Source organism: Mustelus asterias, chromosome 23, assembly GCF_964213995.1.
Source record: "Mustelus asterias chromosome 23, sMusAst1.hap1.1, whole genome shotgun sequence".
Taxonomy (NCBI): domain Eukaryota; kingdom Metazoa; phylum Chordata; class Chondrichthyes; order Carcharhiniformes; family Triakidae; genus Mustelus; species Mustelus asterias.
This window is the reverse complement of record NC_135823.1, coordinates 59,761,096-59,776,558: the sequence shown is the minus strand read 5'-3', so window position 1 is coordinate 59,776,558 and position 15,463 is coordinate 59,761,096. Positions and strand designations below refer to the sequence as shown.

Genomic DNA, 15,463 nt, shown 5'->3' with positions numbered 1-15,463 from the left:
TGCTAACCATTGTGCCATTGTGATTTGATTTGATTTATTATTGTTACATGTATTGGGATACAGTGAAAAGTATTGGTTCTTGCATGCTATACAGATGAAGCATACTGTTCATAGAGTACATGAGGGAGAAGGAAAGGATAGAATATAGTTTTGCAGTCACAGGTAGGATGTAGAGAAAGATCAGCTGAATCACAGTGGTGCCACTGTGGCTATAGTTACTGGGTGACATGATGGATGAACATTTTGCCTTTGAAGCCATGTTTAAGTTTAAAGTGTATTTATTAGTGTCACAAATAGGCTTACATTAACCGGGCAATGAAGTTACTGTGAAAATCCCCTAGTTGCCACACTCCGGTGCCTGTTCGGGTAACACTGAGGGAGAATTTAGCATGGCCAATCCACCTAACCAGCACGTCTTTCAGACTGTGGGAGGAAACCGGAGCACCCGGAGGAAACCCATGCTGACACGGGGAGAACGTGCAGACTCCGCACAGACAGTGACACAAGCTGGGAATCGAACCTGAGTCCCTGGCACTGTGAGGCAGCAGTGCTAACCATTGTGCTACCGCGCTGCCCATGTTTGAGTGCGATCGAGGTCTCATGCCCTTGACAGAGTCTCCAAGCATCCATCAAGTCACATTTTTACAATGTATATTACTGAAGTGTTTCATTCTTTTTTTAAAAATCACCTTGTATTTCTCTTTATTTTTCTACGTCAACAGCTCTGAAACGTTCTTTTGAGATTGATGACGTGGAGGACGGATCCTCATTTACACCCACTTCTCTGCTGAACTCTCCTGGCCCTGCCGCGGTGGTGTCGTCCAAGGCGGCTGAAAGCTTTGTGACCAGCACGCCTCCCCCACCTTCTTATCACATGAGGATCAGTCGGAATTCAAGTTCTATCCCAGGGCCTGGCTCGACTCAGTATCGAAAAGTTACCTCAAGCCAGTCCTTCAATCAAGGCTCCAAACTGCTGCCCAGAACTAATGGTAGTACAGCAGCCGCTTTAGCCCGCGTCTCCTCATTCCAGAACAAGGTCAACCCAAATGGCTTCACTATGTCTTCCAGACCCGATATCGGTAATGACCGCCTCCACGGTTCGACATCCAGCCTTGTGTATCTGCCCTCTTCAAGGTTAAGCTCCTTCTCGAGCCCGCTCCAAGGTCCACTGGGACACAATGATTTGGGCATGAAAGCAAATGTGGTGTCCTCTGCGGCCTTGAAGAAATATTCCTCGCACGGCAACATGTTCCCTTCGGAAGTCGACCCACCCGTGACCTCCGTGAATGAAGGCGCTCCCGGCCATGGTTCCATGCCGTCCCTGGACCTCCACATTGGTGACGAAGACCTTACTCTGGAAAACAAACCATCGTCAAATCCAGTGCTTAAGTCAAGTCTGCATGCAGTGGCAAGTTGTCAGCTTATACAAAGCAGTGTGCTCGGTCAAGTTCCAAACGCAAGAATGGGACAGAGAGAGGCTCCAGCTGATACCTTCCCCAGTGTACGCTTGAATTCCGTGCACAGTCTACGAGAAATGAGGTCTGCCCCTCATAATTCTTTTTCCAACAAGATTGTTGACCCCATGAATAAAGTTCCGGAGACTCCGATGGCGGACACCGACATTACACTAAGACCGCAGCCGAGGGGGTCACAGATGAGTCAGAATGTAACAAGTGCAAGTTCTTCCCCAGTTTCCTCTGCGCAATCCAAGCAGGTTGTCTCCATGATCTCTGCGCGCGGTAACCTGCATCATTCTGGAGAATTCGCTCCTCCTGCCGGGAACATGGAATCCGGCTCTCAATCCGTGCACCAGATGGCCCAGTACAGGCTGGTGACCCAGCCGCAAACTGTTCAAGTCAACGCTCCCTCTCGCATCTCAGCGGCAGGATTCCAGGCAAAACTCTGGCGGAATTCCACACCGAGTGAGGATCCCATGCCACAGACCAAGGAAAATCTGGGAAGCGAGGTGAAGAGAAACCCTTCCTTCTCAAAATCAGCTGACTTGGGGTTAACGCATCTCAATCCCGACCTTAAAACGACGGAGAGTGTCTACCATGACGGAAAAGCGGAGAAGGAAAATCAGGATCTCAGTCTCGAGACAGAAGTAAACATGCAGCTCAAGAAGCAAGGTAGGACATACATTTTTGAATGGTCTTGATTGAACGTACAATTTTGGAATCCTTCATGTGGAAAGCGCAAAAAACTGCAACCGATGAACTGTTGTTTCATTTTTCAGGACTTGTAGTTAAAGAAAGAGAACTCAGTTCTTAGCAAAGACTGCAAATTGATTAAATCATTTGATAGGCTTTTTGGTGTTAATAATGATGTGGAGATGCCGGCGTTGGACTGGGATGGGCACAGTAAGAAGTCTCACAACAACAGGTTAAAGTCCAACAGGTTTATTCGGAATCACGAGCTTGATGAGGGAGCAGTACTCCGAAAGCTCATGATTCCAAATAAATCTGTTGGACTTTAACCTGGTGTTGTGAGGTGACTCAATAAAATGTGCGTCATTATCTCCCAATTGTCCCTTGATGTGCAGGATTGCGATAAGCCTTGCAGTCACGCAGCCTGCTGGCATTTGCCGTGACGGCTCTCACGTGAGTAATGGAGTGTGAAACCGGAGAAGTTTGCAAGCCTCGGAAAGGCGGGGAAATCTGGCAGATTAATCGCGGAGGGGAAAGATGCCAGATATGTGTGCTTTGTATTTGAAATTCCCGTCGCGGATTTTTAACGGGGCATTGTCTCTTTTTCTTGCTTGTTTCAAAGAATCGTAAAACTTCCTGCGCCGGTTGGCCATTCGGCCCATCGTATTGTAGGTCGGGAGCCATTTTCTTTTGCTCAGTGGGTTCTATGAGCAGAATCTGCTTTACTGGAAGTGGATTTTGCTCATTAGTTAAAAGAGAATTGGATAGGTTTTTGCAAAGGAGGGATATAAAAGGAAAAAGCTAGCTAGGAAATCGGCTTAGTTTACATTCAGCTAAAATAAGCACAAGCTTGATGGGATGAATGTTTTTTTTCCCAGGGATTCTATAATTTGAAGAAACAATTCATTAAGTGCTGTTCTGAACCCAATTACATATTAGTTTAGGCAGGCATCATGATTGGCGCAGGCTTGGAGGGCCAAAGGGCCTGTTCCTGTGTTGCACTGTTCTTTGTTCTTTGTACTGTTGTTGCTTCTGAAGATACTTTATTAGGTACAACACTCCTAAGTTTCACAGTGGTTTTATAGATTGGTTTGAATTATTCAACTTTTTGTTGAATTTTCATCTTTCATTACAAAAGTAAATACATTTTTCATATAGTAATTTGACAAGAATAATTGTAAAGTTACTGTAGGATACTCAACGCTGTTTAATATAAGTGAAGACGTCCACTTAACTTGGAAGCAATCAGGTTCTCTGAAACAATGGATGGAGTTACTTTGGATTAAGACTGGTTATGACATTTCATTCTCTATGGTCGGAATTCTCCGACCTTGTCCGCAGCCGGGATTCTCCGGTCTGGCACGCCCCACTGCCAGCGAGAATGGAGAATTTGGTGCTTAGCCAAATCTCCATTCGTGACAGCGGGACCAGAGAATCCCAAACTCAAGCGAGGTTGGAGAACCCTCGCCTCCATTCACAGCAGCGGGACTGGAGAATTTCAGACATGGGCAAGGGCAGCGAATCCCAGCCTCCAATCAAAGCAGTAGGGCTGGGGAATCCCAGACATGGGCGAGGTCGGAGAATCCTGACCTACATTCACAGCAGCAGGACTGGAGAATCCTGGACAGGGATGAGGCTGGAGAATCCTGGCCTCCTTGCACAGCAGTGGGACCGGAGAATCCCAGATGCGGACAAGGTGGGAGAATTCCAGAGAATTCACACTGGTGGGAATCTCTGGTCCCGCGACAGTGAATAGAGATTTGGCTGAGCGCCAAATTCTCCATCCTCACCTCCAGCGTGAAAAGGCTGGAAAGTTCTGGCCTATCTTTCAGAATTTAACAGAGTCTTACTAAAAATAATTTTGCAACAAAAGTGCCACTCTAGCTAAATGTTGAAATCACCTTTGTCATCATCAGCTGTTTGTGTATGGTTGCACTTACAGATATAATGGTACATTTCATTTAGACTTGCCCTTTTCATGTAGATTTTCAAACTTGCAAAAGGGAAATCATAAAGGGTTGGAGGAGGATCTTTCAACCAAGAACTTTACATTAGAAATAGATTCACCAGTAGCTTCCAAAATTGTTATGACGCAGAGGTTAATCCCCTTTACCTCACTTCATAATCTGGTAAAAGTGTTTGGGGAGGTGTGAACTGTTCTTCATTAACATTTAGAGGTTCACTAACATAAAGACCTGACACTCGCTTTAAGTGAATAATAAACAAGTTATTTATTTAACCAACTGGAACTTTAACTAAACAGGTAACATATTAATTGAAGGAACGTTCGACTGAAATGCTGTTCAAATAAATACAAGGATCATTCAGTACCAAAACAGTAATAACAGAATTTTAGTCACTCCCAGAACAATATATACAACCAGGTCTGATGGCTTTTGGAAGCTTTGGAGTTGTTCTGGTAATTTCTCTGTCTGTAAGATCTTTCTGACTTGATATCCTGTTGTTAAATGAGATTTTTGGAATTTGGCGCAGAGTTGATTATCATTTGGAAATCTACATTTCCATATGACTAGCAGACCCAGGACTGAAGTCTCGGGGCCCTCTCATGCCCATCCCCTCCTGCCAGGAGTGGTTCATTCCAGGTGGGGTTTACCACAGCTCCCTACTAACGGGGAACAAGTGACCCAACCCCTCTGTAGGGAACAGAGGCCATTGAGAACCCCCCGGGAGGTCGGGGGTAGTGGGAGGTACCCCTTGGGCGGTGCCAGCCTGGCACTCTGGCACTGCCCAAGGGCCAAACTGGAACTGCCCACCAGGCATTGGGCAATGCAAAGGGAGCGGGGCCAGAAGGGGAGGGGCTTACTGGGGGCAGAGCCTGTTGAGAGCGATCTGTGCGGGGGGTGGGGGTAGGCGTTGCCATCGGGGCTGGCCTTCAAAGGAAGGGGGTCGGGGTTACAGGGGGTTGGGGGGGCAGGTGGCATCCAGGATGTTCATCAGGGATAGGGAGGGTCGAGACTATCAGGAGGGTGAGACGTCGGGAGTGGCCTTTGGATTGGGATTGTCCAGAAGATCTGGGCTGACTGGGGGTGTGGGGGGGACACATAGGGGCTGGCCTGCGGATGTCTGAGAGGCCAGCAATCAGGTTCGGAGGTTGCGGGGGTCAGATGACCAGCGATGGTCTGTGGGGCTGGCCAGCGATTTGGCCGGCCAGTGATCTGGAAGCCGACAAAGGAGGGGCATTACGCATGCGCCAATCCCCGTGCTGACAGATTGGCGCGTGCACAGTGGCCCTGGCTCAGTGCTATGCTGCTGGCCTCTTGGGTGGGAATAGGCCCCACCCTCAGATTTCTAAAGGGAATCGTGCTAGGGCACTCTGTGATGCAGAGTGTGGAAGATTCACTTTGGAAATCACGCTGAAAAAACCGGTGGGGTTTACTCCCATTTTCCCGCACTTTGGGAAGTTGGAATTTTTTTGGGAGAATCCCGGCCCTCAAGTATCTCCTCCGAATTGACTTTCTGATCCAATGCTGCATATACCTTTGGCTTCAATGTGCTTTCTGTCACAAGCATAAAACTGCACAAAGGACTCTATACATAGACATTGCATTGGGCACATTTGCCATGACTGCTATGGTCTGGTGTTTTGTTTCCATGTTTATAAAACCAAAGAGGCTGTTTTTCTTTTGTGGTTTCATATACCTGCACTCGCATGTTCAAGAAATTGCATATTTCTTCTCTTAGTGCCTTTCATAGAATCATAAAATAAAACTCATCCAAATAGTCCAACTCCCCATTTCCATTGCGTTTGTAAGCCAATTGGCAAATTTTCCTGCCAATTTGCTCCATTAAATGACAATCCCACCTGTTTGCCAGTTCTGCCACCTGTCTACGTCCTAGTGAGATTGGTTTTTACCCATCCACCTCGCTGTTTACCAAACCCCTTTGTCTCACGGCCATCAGACTTTTGAATGGACCTACCATATATTCAGTTGATCTTTCTCTACACGCTAGCTATGACTGTAACACTATATTCTGCACTCTCTCATTTCCTTCTCCTCCATAAGACCACAAGATATAGAAGCAGAATTAGCCCATTTGGCCCATTGAGTCTGCTCTGCCATTCGATCATGGCTGATATGATTCTCATCCCCAATCTCCTGCCTTCTCCCAGTAACCCTTGATCCCCTTATTGATCAAGAAGCTATCTATCTCTGTCATAAAGACACTCAATGACCTGGCCCCCACAGCCCTCTGTAGCAATGAGTTCCACAGATTCACCACCCTCTGGCTGAACAAATTCCTCCTCATCTCAGTTTTAAAGGAGCGTCCCTTCACTCTGAGGTTGTGCCCTCGAGTTCTCGTCTCTCCCACTCGTGGAAACACCCTCTTCACGCCAACTCTATCTAGGCCTCTCAGTATTCTGTAAGTTTCAATTAGATCCACCCTCATCCTTCTAAACTCCATCGAGCATAGACCCAGACTCCTCAACCGTTCCTCATATGACAAACCCTTCATTCCTGGGATCATTCTTATGAACCTCCTCTGGATTCCCTCCAAGGCCAGCACATCCTTCCTTAAATATGGGGCCCAAAACTGCTCACAATACTCCAAATGGGGTGCGACCAGAACCTTGTACAGCCTCAATGTGGAGATGCTGGTGTTGGACTGGGGTGGGCACAGTAAGAAGTCTCACAACACCAGGTTAAAGTCCAATAGGTTTATTTAGAATCACGAGCTTTCGGAGCACTGCTCCTTCATCAGGTGTCATGAGTCACCTGATGAAGGAGCAGCGCTCCGAAAGTTCATGATTCCAAATGACACCAGGTTAAAGTCCAACAGGTTTATGAAACTTCTTATTATACAGCCTCAGCAGTACATCCCTATGTACTCTATGAACGGTATGCTTTGTCTGTATAGTGTGCAAGAAACAAAACTTTTCACTGTATCCCAATACACGTGACAACAATAAATCAAATCAAATTCAAATCTATCATCAGCTTTGGCAAGTTCTGATAATTCATAATTAGAGATCAAATTGGATGGATGCATGAAGGAGAAAGGAATAGAAGAATGTATTGATGGGGTGGGATGAAGAATAAAAACCAGTGCAGACCGAGTTAATGTTTCAAGTCTGTTATGACCCGAAGAAGCGAAAAATTGGACTCGATGGCCGGGATTCTCTGATGTCAGACATCCCGCTACCACTGCCAGTGAGAATGGAGGGTTTGGAGCTCAGCCAAACCTTCATTCACTGCAGCAGGACCAGAGAATCCCAGCCGCGGGTGAGGTGGGAGAATTCCAGCCAATGTTAACTCTGTTTCTGTCTCCTCAGATGCAGCCAGACCAGCTGTGTTTTCCACCAATGATTTCATTTCAGATCCCCAGCATCTGCAGTATCTGGCTTTTATTATACCAGTTGGTTATTTCTGTGCTGTAAAGTTCCGTAAAATGCTTTTAATATTCTTTTTCCATATCACTACAAGGACACCCCCATGTAACATTAATCAAAGACTGTCCATATATCCTTGGACTGATTAATTCTAATTGGATAAGCGCTGTCTGGTTACTAAGGTGGGAAGGTGAGTTACTTACTTGGATGGGAGGGTGAGCTGTGAAGAGGATGCAGAGATGCTTCAGCATGATTTGGACAGGCTGAGTGTGTGGGTATATGCATGGCAGATGCAGTATCATGTGGATAAATGTGAGGTTATCCACTTTGGTAGCAATAATAGAAGACAGATTGTTACTTAAATGGGTGCAAATTGAGAGAGGTAGATACTCAACGAGACTTTGGAGTCCTCATGCATCAGTCGCTGAAAGTAAGTGCACAGATACAGCAGGCAGTAAAGAAGGCAAATGGTATGTTGGCCTGCATAGCAAGAGGATTCGAGTGTAGGGATAGGGATGTTTTGCTGCAATTGTCTAGGGCGTTGGTGAGGCCACATCTGGAGTATTGTGTGCAGTTCTGGTGTCCTTACCTGAGGAAGGATGTCCTTGCTATAGAGGGAGTACAGCGAAGGTTTACCAGGCTGATTCCTAGGATGACAGGTCTGTCATATGAGGAGAGACTAAGTCGGTCACTGGAGTTTAGAAGAGTGAGAGGGGATCTCATGGAAACCTATAAAATCCTAACAGGATTAGACGGGGTAGATTCAGAAAGAATGTTCCCAATGGTGGGGGAGTCCAGAACTAGAGGTCGGAGTTTGGGGATAAGGGGTAAACCTTTTAGAACTGAGGTGAGGAGAAATTTCTTCCCCCAGAGTGTGGTGAATGTGTGGAATTCACTCCCACAGAATGTAGTTGAGGCCAAAACGTTGTTGTTCTTGATTTCTTGAAACATGATTTCAAGAAGAAATTAGATGCAGCTCTTGGGGCTAAAGGGATCAAGGGATTTGGGGGAAGAGGGGAATCAGGATATTGAATTCGATGATTAGCCATGATCATAATGAATGGCAGGACAGGCTTGAAGGGCCGAATGGCCTCCTCCTGCTTCTAGTTTCTATGATGAGGGGGATAGATAGAGTGAATGTTCAAAGACTATTTCCTCGGGTGAATGGAGCAGTAACTAGGGGGCATAACTATAGGGTTCATGGTGGGAGATATAGGAAGGATGTCCGAGGTAGGTTTTTTACTCAGAGTGGTTGGGGTGTGGAATGCACTGCCTGCAGGGATAGTGGAGTCAGAAACTTTAGGAACATTTAAGAAGCTATTGGATAGGCACATGGAGCACTTCGGGATGATAGGGAGGAAATAGCTTGATCTGGGTTTCAGACAAAGCTCGGCACAACATCGTGGGCCAAAGGGCCTGTTCTGTGCTGTACTGTTCTATGTTCTAGTTTCTATGTTTCTAAATAATGGCTGGAATTCCCCAAGCTCGCATGCTTCACTCCTGCTGCCAGCCAGAACAGAGAATTTGACATTCAGCCAAATCTTCATTCACTGCAGAGGGAGTGGAGAAACCCAGCCATGGGCGAGGTCAGAGAATCCAGCCCAATGGTTACGTGGAATTGAGTTTTGACAAGGCGTTGCAGCACTGGGATTGAGGGGCAGGAGTAGGGGGGGAGGGGGAGTGAGGTCAGGGCTGGAGAGGCAAGGCCTCTGTAAAGCCTGAGAGGGCATTGCATCTTGATGTGCTGGAGATATCTCACACTCTCAACTATCCAGACCTCAAAATCCCATGTCAGACGTGGCTACCTGAAAGGGTGGTAGACAGGGGAACCCTCACAACATTTAAAAAGCATTTAGATGAGAATTTGAAATGCCAAAGAATACAAGGCATGGACCAAGTGCTGGAAAATTGGAATAGATGTGTGCTTGATCATAGGAATCATACAGTGCAGAAGGAGGCCATTCGGCCCATCGTGTCTGCACTGATCACAATCCCACCCAGGCCCTGTCCCCATAACACCATGCATTTACCCTAGCTAGTCCCTCTGACACTAAGGGGCAATTTAGCATGGCCAATCCACCTGACCCGCACTTCTTTCATACCCAGTGCTTGATGGCTGGCACAGACACAATGAGCCTAAGGGCCTCTTTTTTGTGCTGTAAGTGAATCTATTCCTGCAATCTTACCTTTCTGATTTCCATTTTAACCTCCTCTGGCCCAGTTTAAAAAAGCCCCAACTTCCCAAGGTTTTCACCATATCTATGACCTCCCAGTCCTGGTCTCTTCTTTTATGTTGACTTTTGGTGGCTCCTACTGTTGGTGAGATATCCAGAATTAAAAGTTTGTTTATTTATTAGTGTCACAAGTAGGCTTACATCAATGAAGTTACTGTGAAAATCCCCTAATTGCCACACTCCGGCGCCTGTTCAGGTACACTGAGGAAGAATTTAGCATGGCCAATGCACCCTAACCAGCACGTCTTTTGGACTGTGGGAGGAAACCAGTGCACCTGAACAAAACTCATGCAGACATGAGGAGAACATGCAGACTCCGCATAGACAGTGACCCAAGCCGGGAATTGAACCCGGGTCCCTGGCGCTGTGAGGCAGCAGTGTTAACCACTGTGCTACCGTGCTGCCCTTCACTGTGCCTCAATTATTCTACAAATTCTGAATCACTGACTTTTATATTTGTCGTCCCTATACATGAAACTAGAATTCCAATGGCTTTTTGTATGGTCTATTCCATCAGTGCTCTCACCTTTCACAGGTTGGTGTATCTGCGCCAATAGGTCTCTCTGTTCCTCCACAGATTTCTACTCTATAGAGTGTACACCCTTTCATTGCCCTATTCCCACAGTGGACCACCTCTCATTTCCCTTCGTCCAATTGCCTCTGCCGCCCCTCAATGAACCTGTCGGGTATTCCTGTCGCTTGCTGCATAATGTCCTGTCGATGGGAAAGGATTTCGATGAAAATAGGGAGTGGGGGGGGATGAATATTTTGAAGATGTGTCATCACTCCAACGCTTGACTCAATAACAACTGGACTGAATTCTCGGTGCCGTGCTCCTGCCTCGTCTTGTCTTTCTGGCAAGTTCTCTTTTGCTCTTCTTATAATCTGATGAGTGGTTTCCTGATTACGATCTTGACTGATTCTATCAGATTGCCACCAGCTCCAGAGTTCTCAGATGCGCATTGTTTGGATGAAGTTGTTTTGATTCTTCACCCTCCGCATTTCACATCTGGGTCATTTGACAGCTGGATGCCAGCAAGAGTCAATGAAACCCGATGTCTTTTTTTAATGCCATCTTAACACCACAGGGTTGTGTCCGCTGGTGAGTGAGTGCACCATCAGAGGTGAACCGGTCAGCTGCTATTGGAAGCAGAGATCCTAAAGTTATGTTTTATCTGCCACAGATACTGAAATGACTCCTTCCAAGAAGACTTGCAATTGGTTCTGTTGTCATGCTTCTGCTGATCGACTTCAGGAAGCATAAAGGAGAACATGCCCCTGTCTACATCAACGGGGATGAAGTAGAAAGGGTCGAGAGCTTCAGGTTTCTAGGTGTCCAGATCACCAACAACCTGTACTGGTTCCCCCATGCCGACACTATAGTTAAGAAAGCCCACCAACGCCTCTACTTTTTCAGAGGATTAAGGAAATTTGGCATGTCAGCTACGACTCTCGCCAGCTCTTACAGATGCACCATAGAAAGCATTCTTTCCGGTTGTATCACAGCTTGGTATGGCTCCTGCTCTGTCCAAGACCACAAGAAACTACAAAAGGTCATGAATGTAGCCCAAACCATCACGCAAACCAGCCTCCCATCCTTTGACTCTGTCTACACTTCCCGCTGCCTCGGCAAAGCAGCCAGCATAATTAAGGACCTCACGCATCCTGGACATTCTCTCTTCCAGCTTCTTCCTTGGGGGGAAAAAGTTACAAAAGTCTGAGGTCACGTACCAACCCACTCAAGAACAGCTTCTTCCCTGCTGCTGTCAGACTTTTGAATGGACTTACCTCGCATTAAGTTGATCTTTCTCTACACCCTAGCTATGACTGTAACACTACATTCTGCACTCTCTTGTTTCCTTCTCTATGAATGGTATGTTTTGTCTGTATAGCGCGCAAGAAACAATACTTTTCATTATTAATACATGTGGCAAAAATAAATCAAATCAAATTTGATGTGGTTCCTATTTTCAAGAAGGGGAATAGGGATAGCCCAGGAAATTACCGACCGGTGAGTCTAACCTCAGTGGTTGGTAAGCTGATGGAGAAGATCCTGAGGGACAAGATTTCTGAGCATTTAGAGAGGTTTAGTATGCTCAAGAATACTCAGCATGGCTTTGTCAAAGGCAGATCGTGCCTTACGAGCCTGGTAGAGATCTTCGAAAATGTGACTAAACACATTGACGAAGGGAAAGAGGTAGATGTGGTTTATATTGATTTTAGCAAGGCGTTCGATAAGGTCCCCCATGCAAGGCTTCGAGAAAAGGTGAGAGGGCATGGGATCCAAGGGGCTGCTGCCCTGTGGATCCAGAACTGGCTTGCCCAAAGGAGGCAGAGAGTGGGTATAGATGGGTCTTTTTCTAAATGGAGGTCGGTCACCAGTGGAGTGCCCCAGGAATCTGTTCTGGGACCCTTGCTGTTTGTCATTTTCATAAATGACCTGGATGAGGAAGTGGAGGGATGGGTTGGTAAGTTTGCCGACGACACGAAGGTTGGTGGGGTTGTGGATAGTCTGGAGGGATGTCAGAAGTTACAGAGGGACATAGATAGGATGCGAGACTGGGCGGAGAGTGGCAGATGGACTTCAACCCAGATAAATGCATAGTGGTCCATTTTGGCAGGTCAAAGGGGATGAAGGAGTGCAATCTAAAGGGAAAGACTCTTAGTACTGTAGAGGATCAGAAGGACCTTGGGGTCCGGGTCCATAGGACTCTAAAATCGGCCCCACAGATGGAGGAGGTGGTTAAGAAGGTGTATGGTGTGCTGGCCTTTATCAATCGAGGGATTGAGTTTAGGAGTCCGAGGATAATGATGCAGCTATATAAGACCCTCGTCAGTCCCCACTTGGAGTACTGTGCTCAGTTCTGGTCGCCTCATTACAGGAAGGATGTGGAAAAGATTGAAAGAGTGCAGAGGAGATTTACAAGGATGTTGCATGGATTGAGTGGCATGCCTTATGAGGATAGGCTGAGGGAGCTTGGTCTTTTCTCTTTGGAGAGACGTAGGATGAGAGGAGACCTAATAGAGGTATATAAGATGTTGAGAGGCATAGATCGGGTGGACTCTCAGAGGCTTTTTCCCAGGGTGGAAATGGCTGCTATGAGAGGACACAGGTTTAAGGTGCTGGGGGGTAGGTACAGGGGAAATGTTGGCGGGAAGTTTTTCACACAGGGTGGTGGGCGGGTGGAATCGGCTGCCGTCAGTGGTGGTGGAGGCAAACTCAATAGGGTCTTTCAAGAGACTCCTGGATGAGTGCATGGGACTTAATAGGATGGAGGGTTATAGGTAGGCCTAGAAGGTAGGGATATGTTCGGCACAACTTGTGGGGCCAAAGGGCCTGTTTTGTGCTGTAGTCTTTCTATGTTTCTAAATCAAATAACTCTCAGCCAGGTCACCTAGGATTTAAGGGCGGCACGGTGGCTCAGTGGTTAGCACTGCTGCCTCACAGCGCCAGGGACCCGGGTTCAATTTTGATCTTGGGTGACTGTCTGTGCGGAGTCTCCATGTTCTTCCCGCGTCTGCATGGGTTTCCTCCGGATGCTCTGGTTTCCTCCCACAGTCCAAAGATGTGCTGGTTCAATTATTTGGCCATGGCAAAGAATTAGCAGGGTAAATACTTTGGGTTACGGGGATAGGACCTTGATGGGCTTGTTGTTGGTGCAGGCTTGATGGGCCTAATGCCCTCCTTCTGCACTGTATGGATTCAATGAACTTCTAGTGTATTGTTGGCCGTGGTGTAGTGATATTTTCATGAGCTTAGTAATCCAGATAATGCTCCAGGGATCCGAGTTTGAATCCCACCATGGCAGAAATTTGAATCCAATAAAAATATTTGATTTACTATTGTCACACGTATTGGGATAGTGAAAAGCATCGTTTCTTGCGCGCTATACAAAGGGCCCAATTTTACCATTTTCATTCTAAGTGCTGAATCTGGGCGCAATTCAGATCCGACTTGGAAATCTGCTTTCAGGCGCCCCCATACGCACTTAGCCCGAAAAAAAAATTGCGGGTCTGAATTGCGCTGTGGACAGGGCTTATCGCGCCCGCAACGATCGGAGCTCTGAACTGCGCATGCGCAGTGAGGAAAGAATTTGAAAAACGCGCCCCTGTCACATCGCTCCCGGGCCGCAAAAAGCGGATAAAGCGGGAGCGATGGCCCCCACAGACATCACCCCACCCCCACAACATAACTGTCCCCCTTATCCACTCATTCCTCCCTACCCAGACCGATCGCGACCCCCTGCCCCCTTTCCCCCCACCGATCACCCGCAGAGTGGCCCCCTTCCCCCTACCCTCCACCAGACAACGATCTGGCCTCCGGCCTCCCTCCTCCTTCCCCAACCCCCAGACAACAATCTGGCTTCCCTCCTCCCTCCCTCCCTCTCTCTTTCCCCCCCCCCCCCCCCCCCCCCCCCCCACCAAAGAATGATCTGACCCGCCTTGCTCCCCCCTCCAGCACCGATCTGAGTCAGAGAGCCATTGGAAGCTCTGAATTTACCTCTATAGAAGCTGGAGCGCCCGAAACAGACCTTTGCTGAGCATGTCTGTTTTGCGCTGAATCTGGACGCGCGAACGCGATGGTAAAGGTGGAAATGCTGGTAAAGTTGGGCGGGCAGTTCATTAATTCAATTTAAATGCATGCAAATACATTTAAATCGCCGTAGCTCCCGGTTCGGGCGCGAATCGGATCGCAGCCATTTTCGGGCCTTGGTAAAGTGGGCATCTGCGCGGACACGGGCACGGATCACGTTTATGGCCGCACGCCCGACTTTACCACGTTTTCGTGCCCGAATTTACCATTTACCATTATCTGTAGCCTTGTATGTTATGACATTTCAAGTGCTCATCTAAATGCTTCTTAAATGTTGTGAGGGTTCCTGCCTCTACCACCCTTTCAGACAGTGAGTTCCAGATTCCCACCAGCCTCTGGGTGAAAGATTTTCCTCAAATCCTCTCTCAATCTCCAGCCCCTTACCTAAAATCTATGCCCCCCACCCCCCCCCCCCCCCCCCAGTTATTGAAAACCCTCTACGAAGGGGCAAAGTTCCTTCCTACCTACCCTATCCATGCCCCTCATAATTGTGTACTCATGACCCCATACTTCCTACATTTTACCTTAAATTAGAGCATCCCAAAACATAACGGGGGGGGGGGGGGGGGGTGAATTTTCATGTCCTGCCACAGGAATCGTAGCGGGCGAGGGGTGGACCATGGAAAGGACCTTTGACCTCGGGCGGGATTTTCCAGTTTCGGGGCGAGCATGGGTGGAAAATCCCACCCAACATCTGATAAACATTGTCCTTGCAGTTTATGAAAGGACGGTAAGCTTAAACAACTTTTAGTTGTTGGAAAAATAAATGTTTAGAAAAAGAAATACACTGTGGATTCTTGCATTCCAGCTCACCTTCGATTATAGTCATTACAATGCCGAGGGTAATATATACTTCATTGTCATAGTTAAGCCGTATTTGATATTGTGCAGCTACTAATTTGGATGTTTTGTTGGGAAAATATTGTTGCACCACACTTTGTTTTTAACTCTAGAACCCCGCTTAATGCTGGACAATGTTTGGTTTCTCGAGGCAAGTTGTCTTTTTGGTATTAGACAAATTTGTTTTTCCGAGCTATTCGACACCAGTCGAAACCAAAATTATCCTAAACTATCATTAGTTTCAGCATTAAATTACCACAACAAGATGCTAATCTTTATTTTGCAAGGTAGGAATTTG

The 15,463-nt window shown here is 47.1% G+C and overlaps 1 protein-coding gene across 1 annotated transcript in view; it reads left to right on the top strand.

Moving 5' to 3' along the window:
* The first annotated feature begins 1,438 nt into the window (after positions 1–1,438).
* LOC144510824 (neuronal-specific septin-3-like) overlaps positions 1,439–15,463 on the top strand; it is a 403,898-nt gene continuing 389,873 nt past the window's right edge. The window contains exon 1 of the mRNA XM_078240760.1: positions 1,439–2,129. Within this exon, the coding sequence (XP_078096886.1) occupies positions 1,463–2,129 (667 nt within the window). The 5' untranslated portion in view covers positions 1,439–1,462. The remainder of the gene's footprint in view (positions 2,130–15,463) is intronic.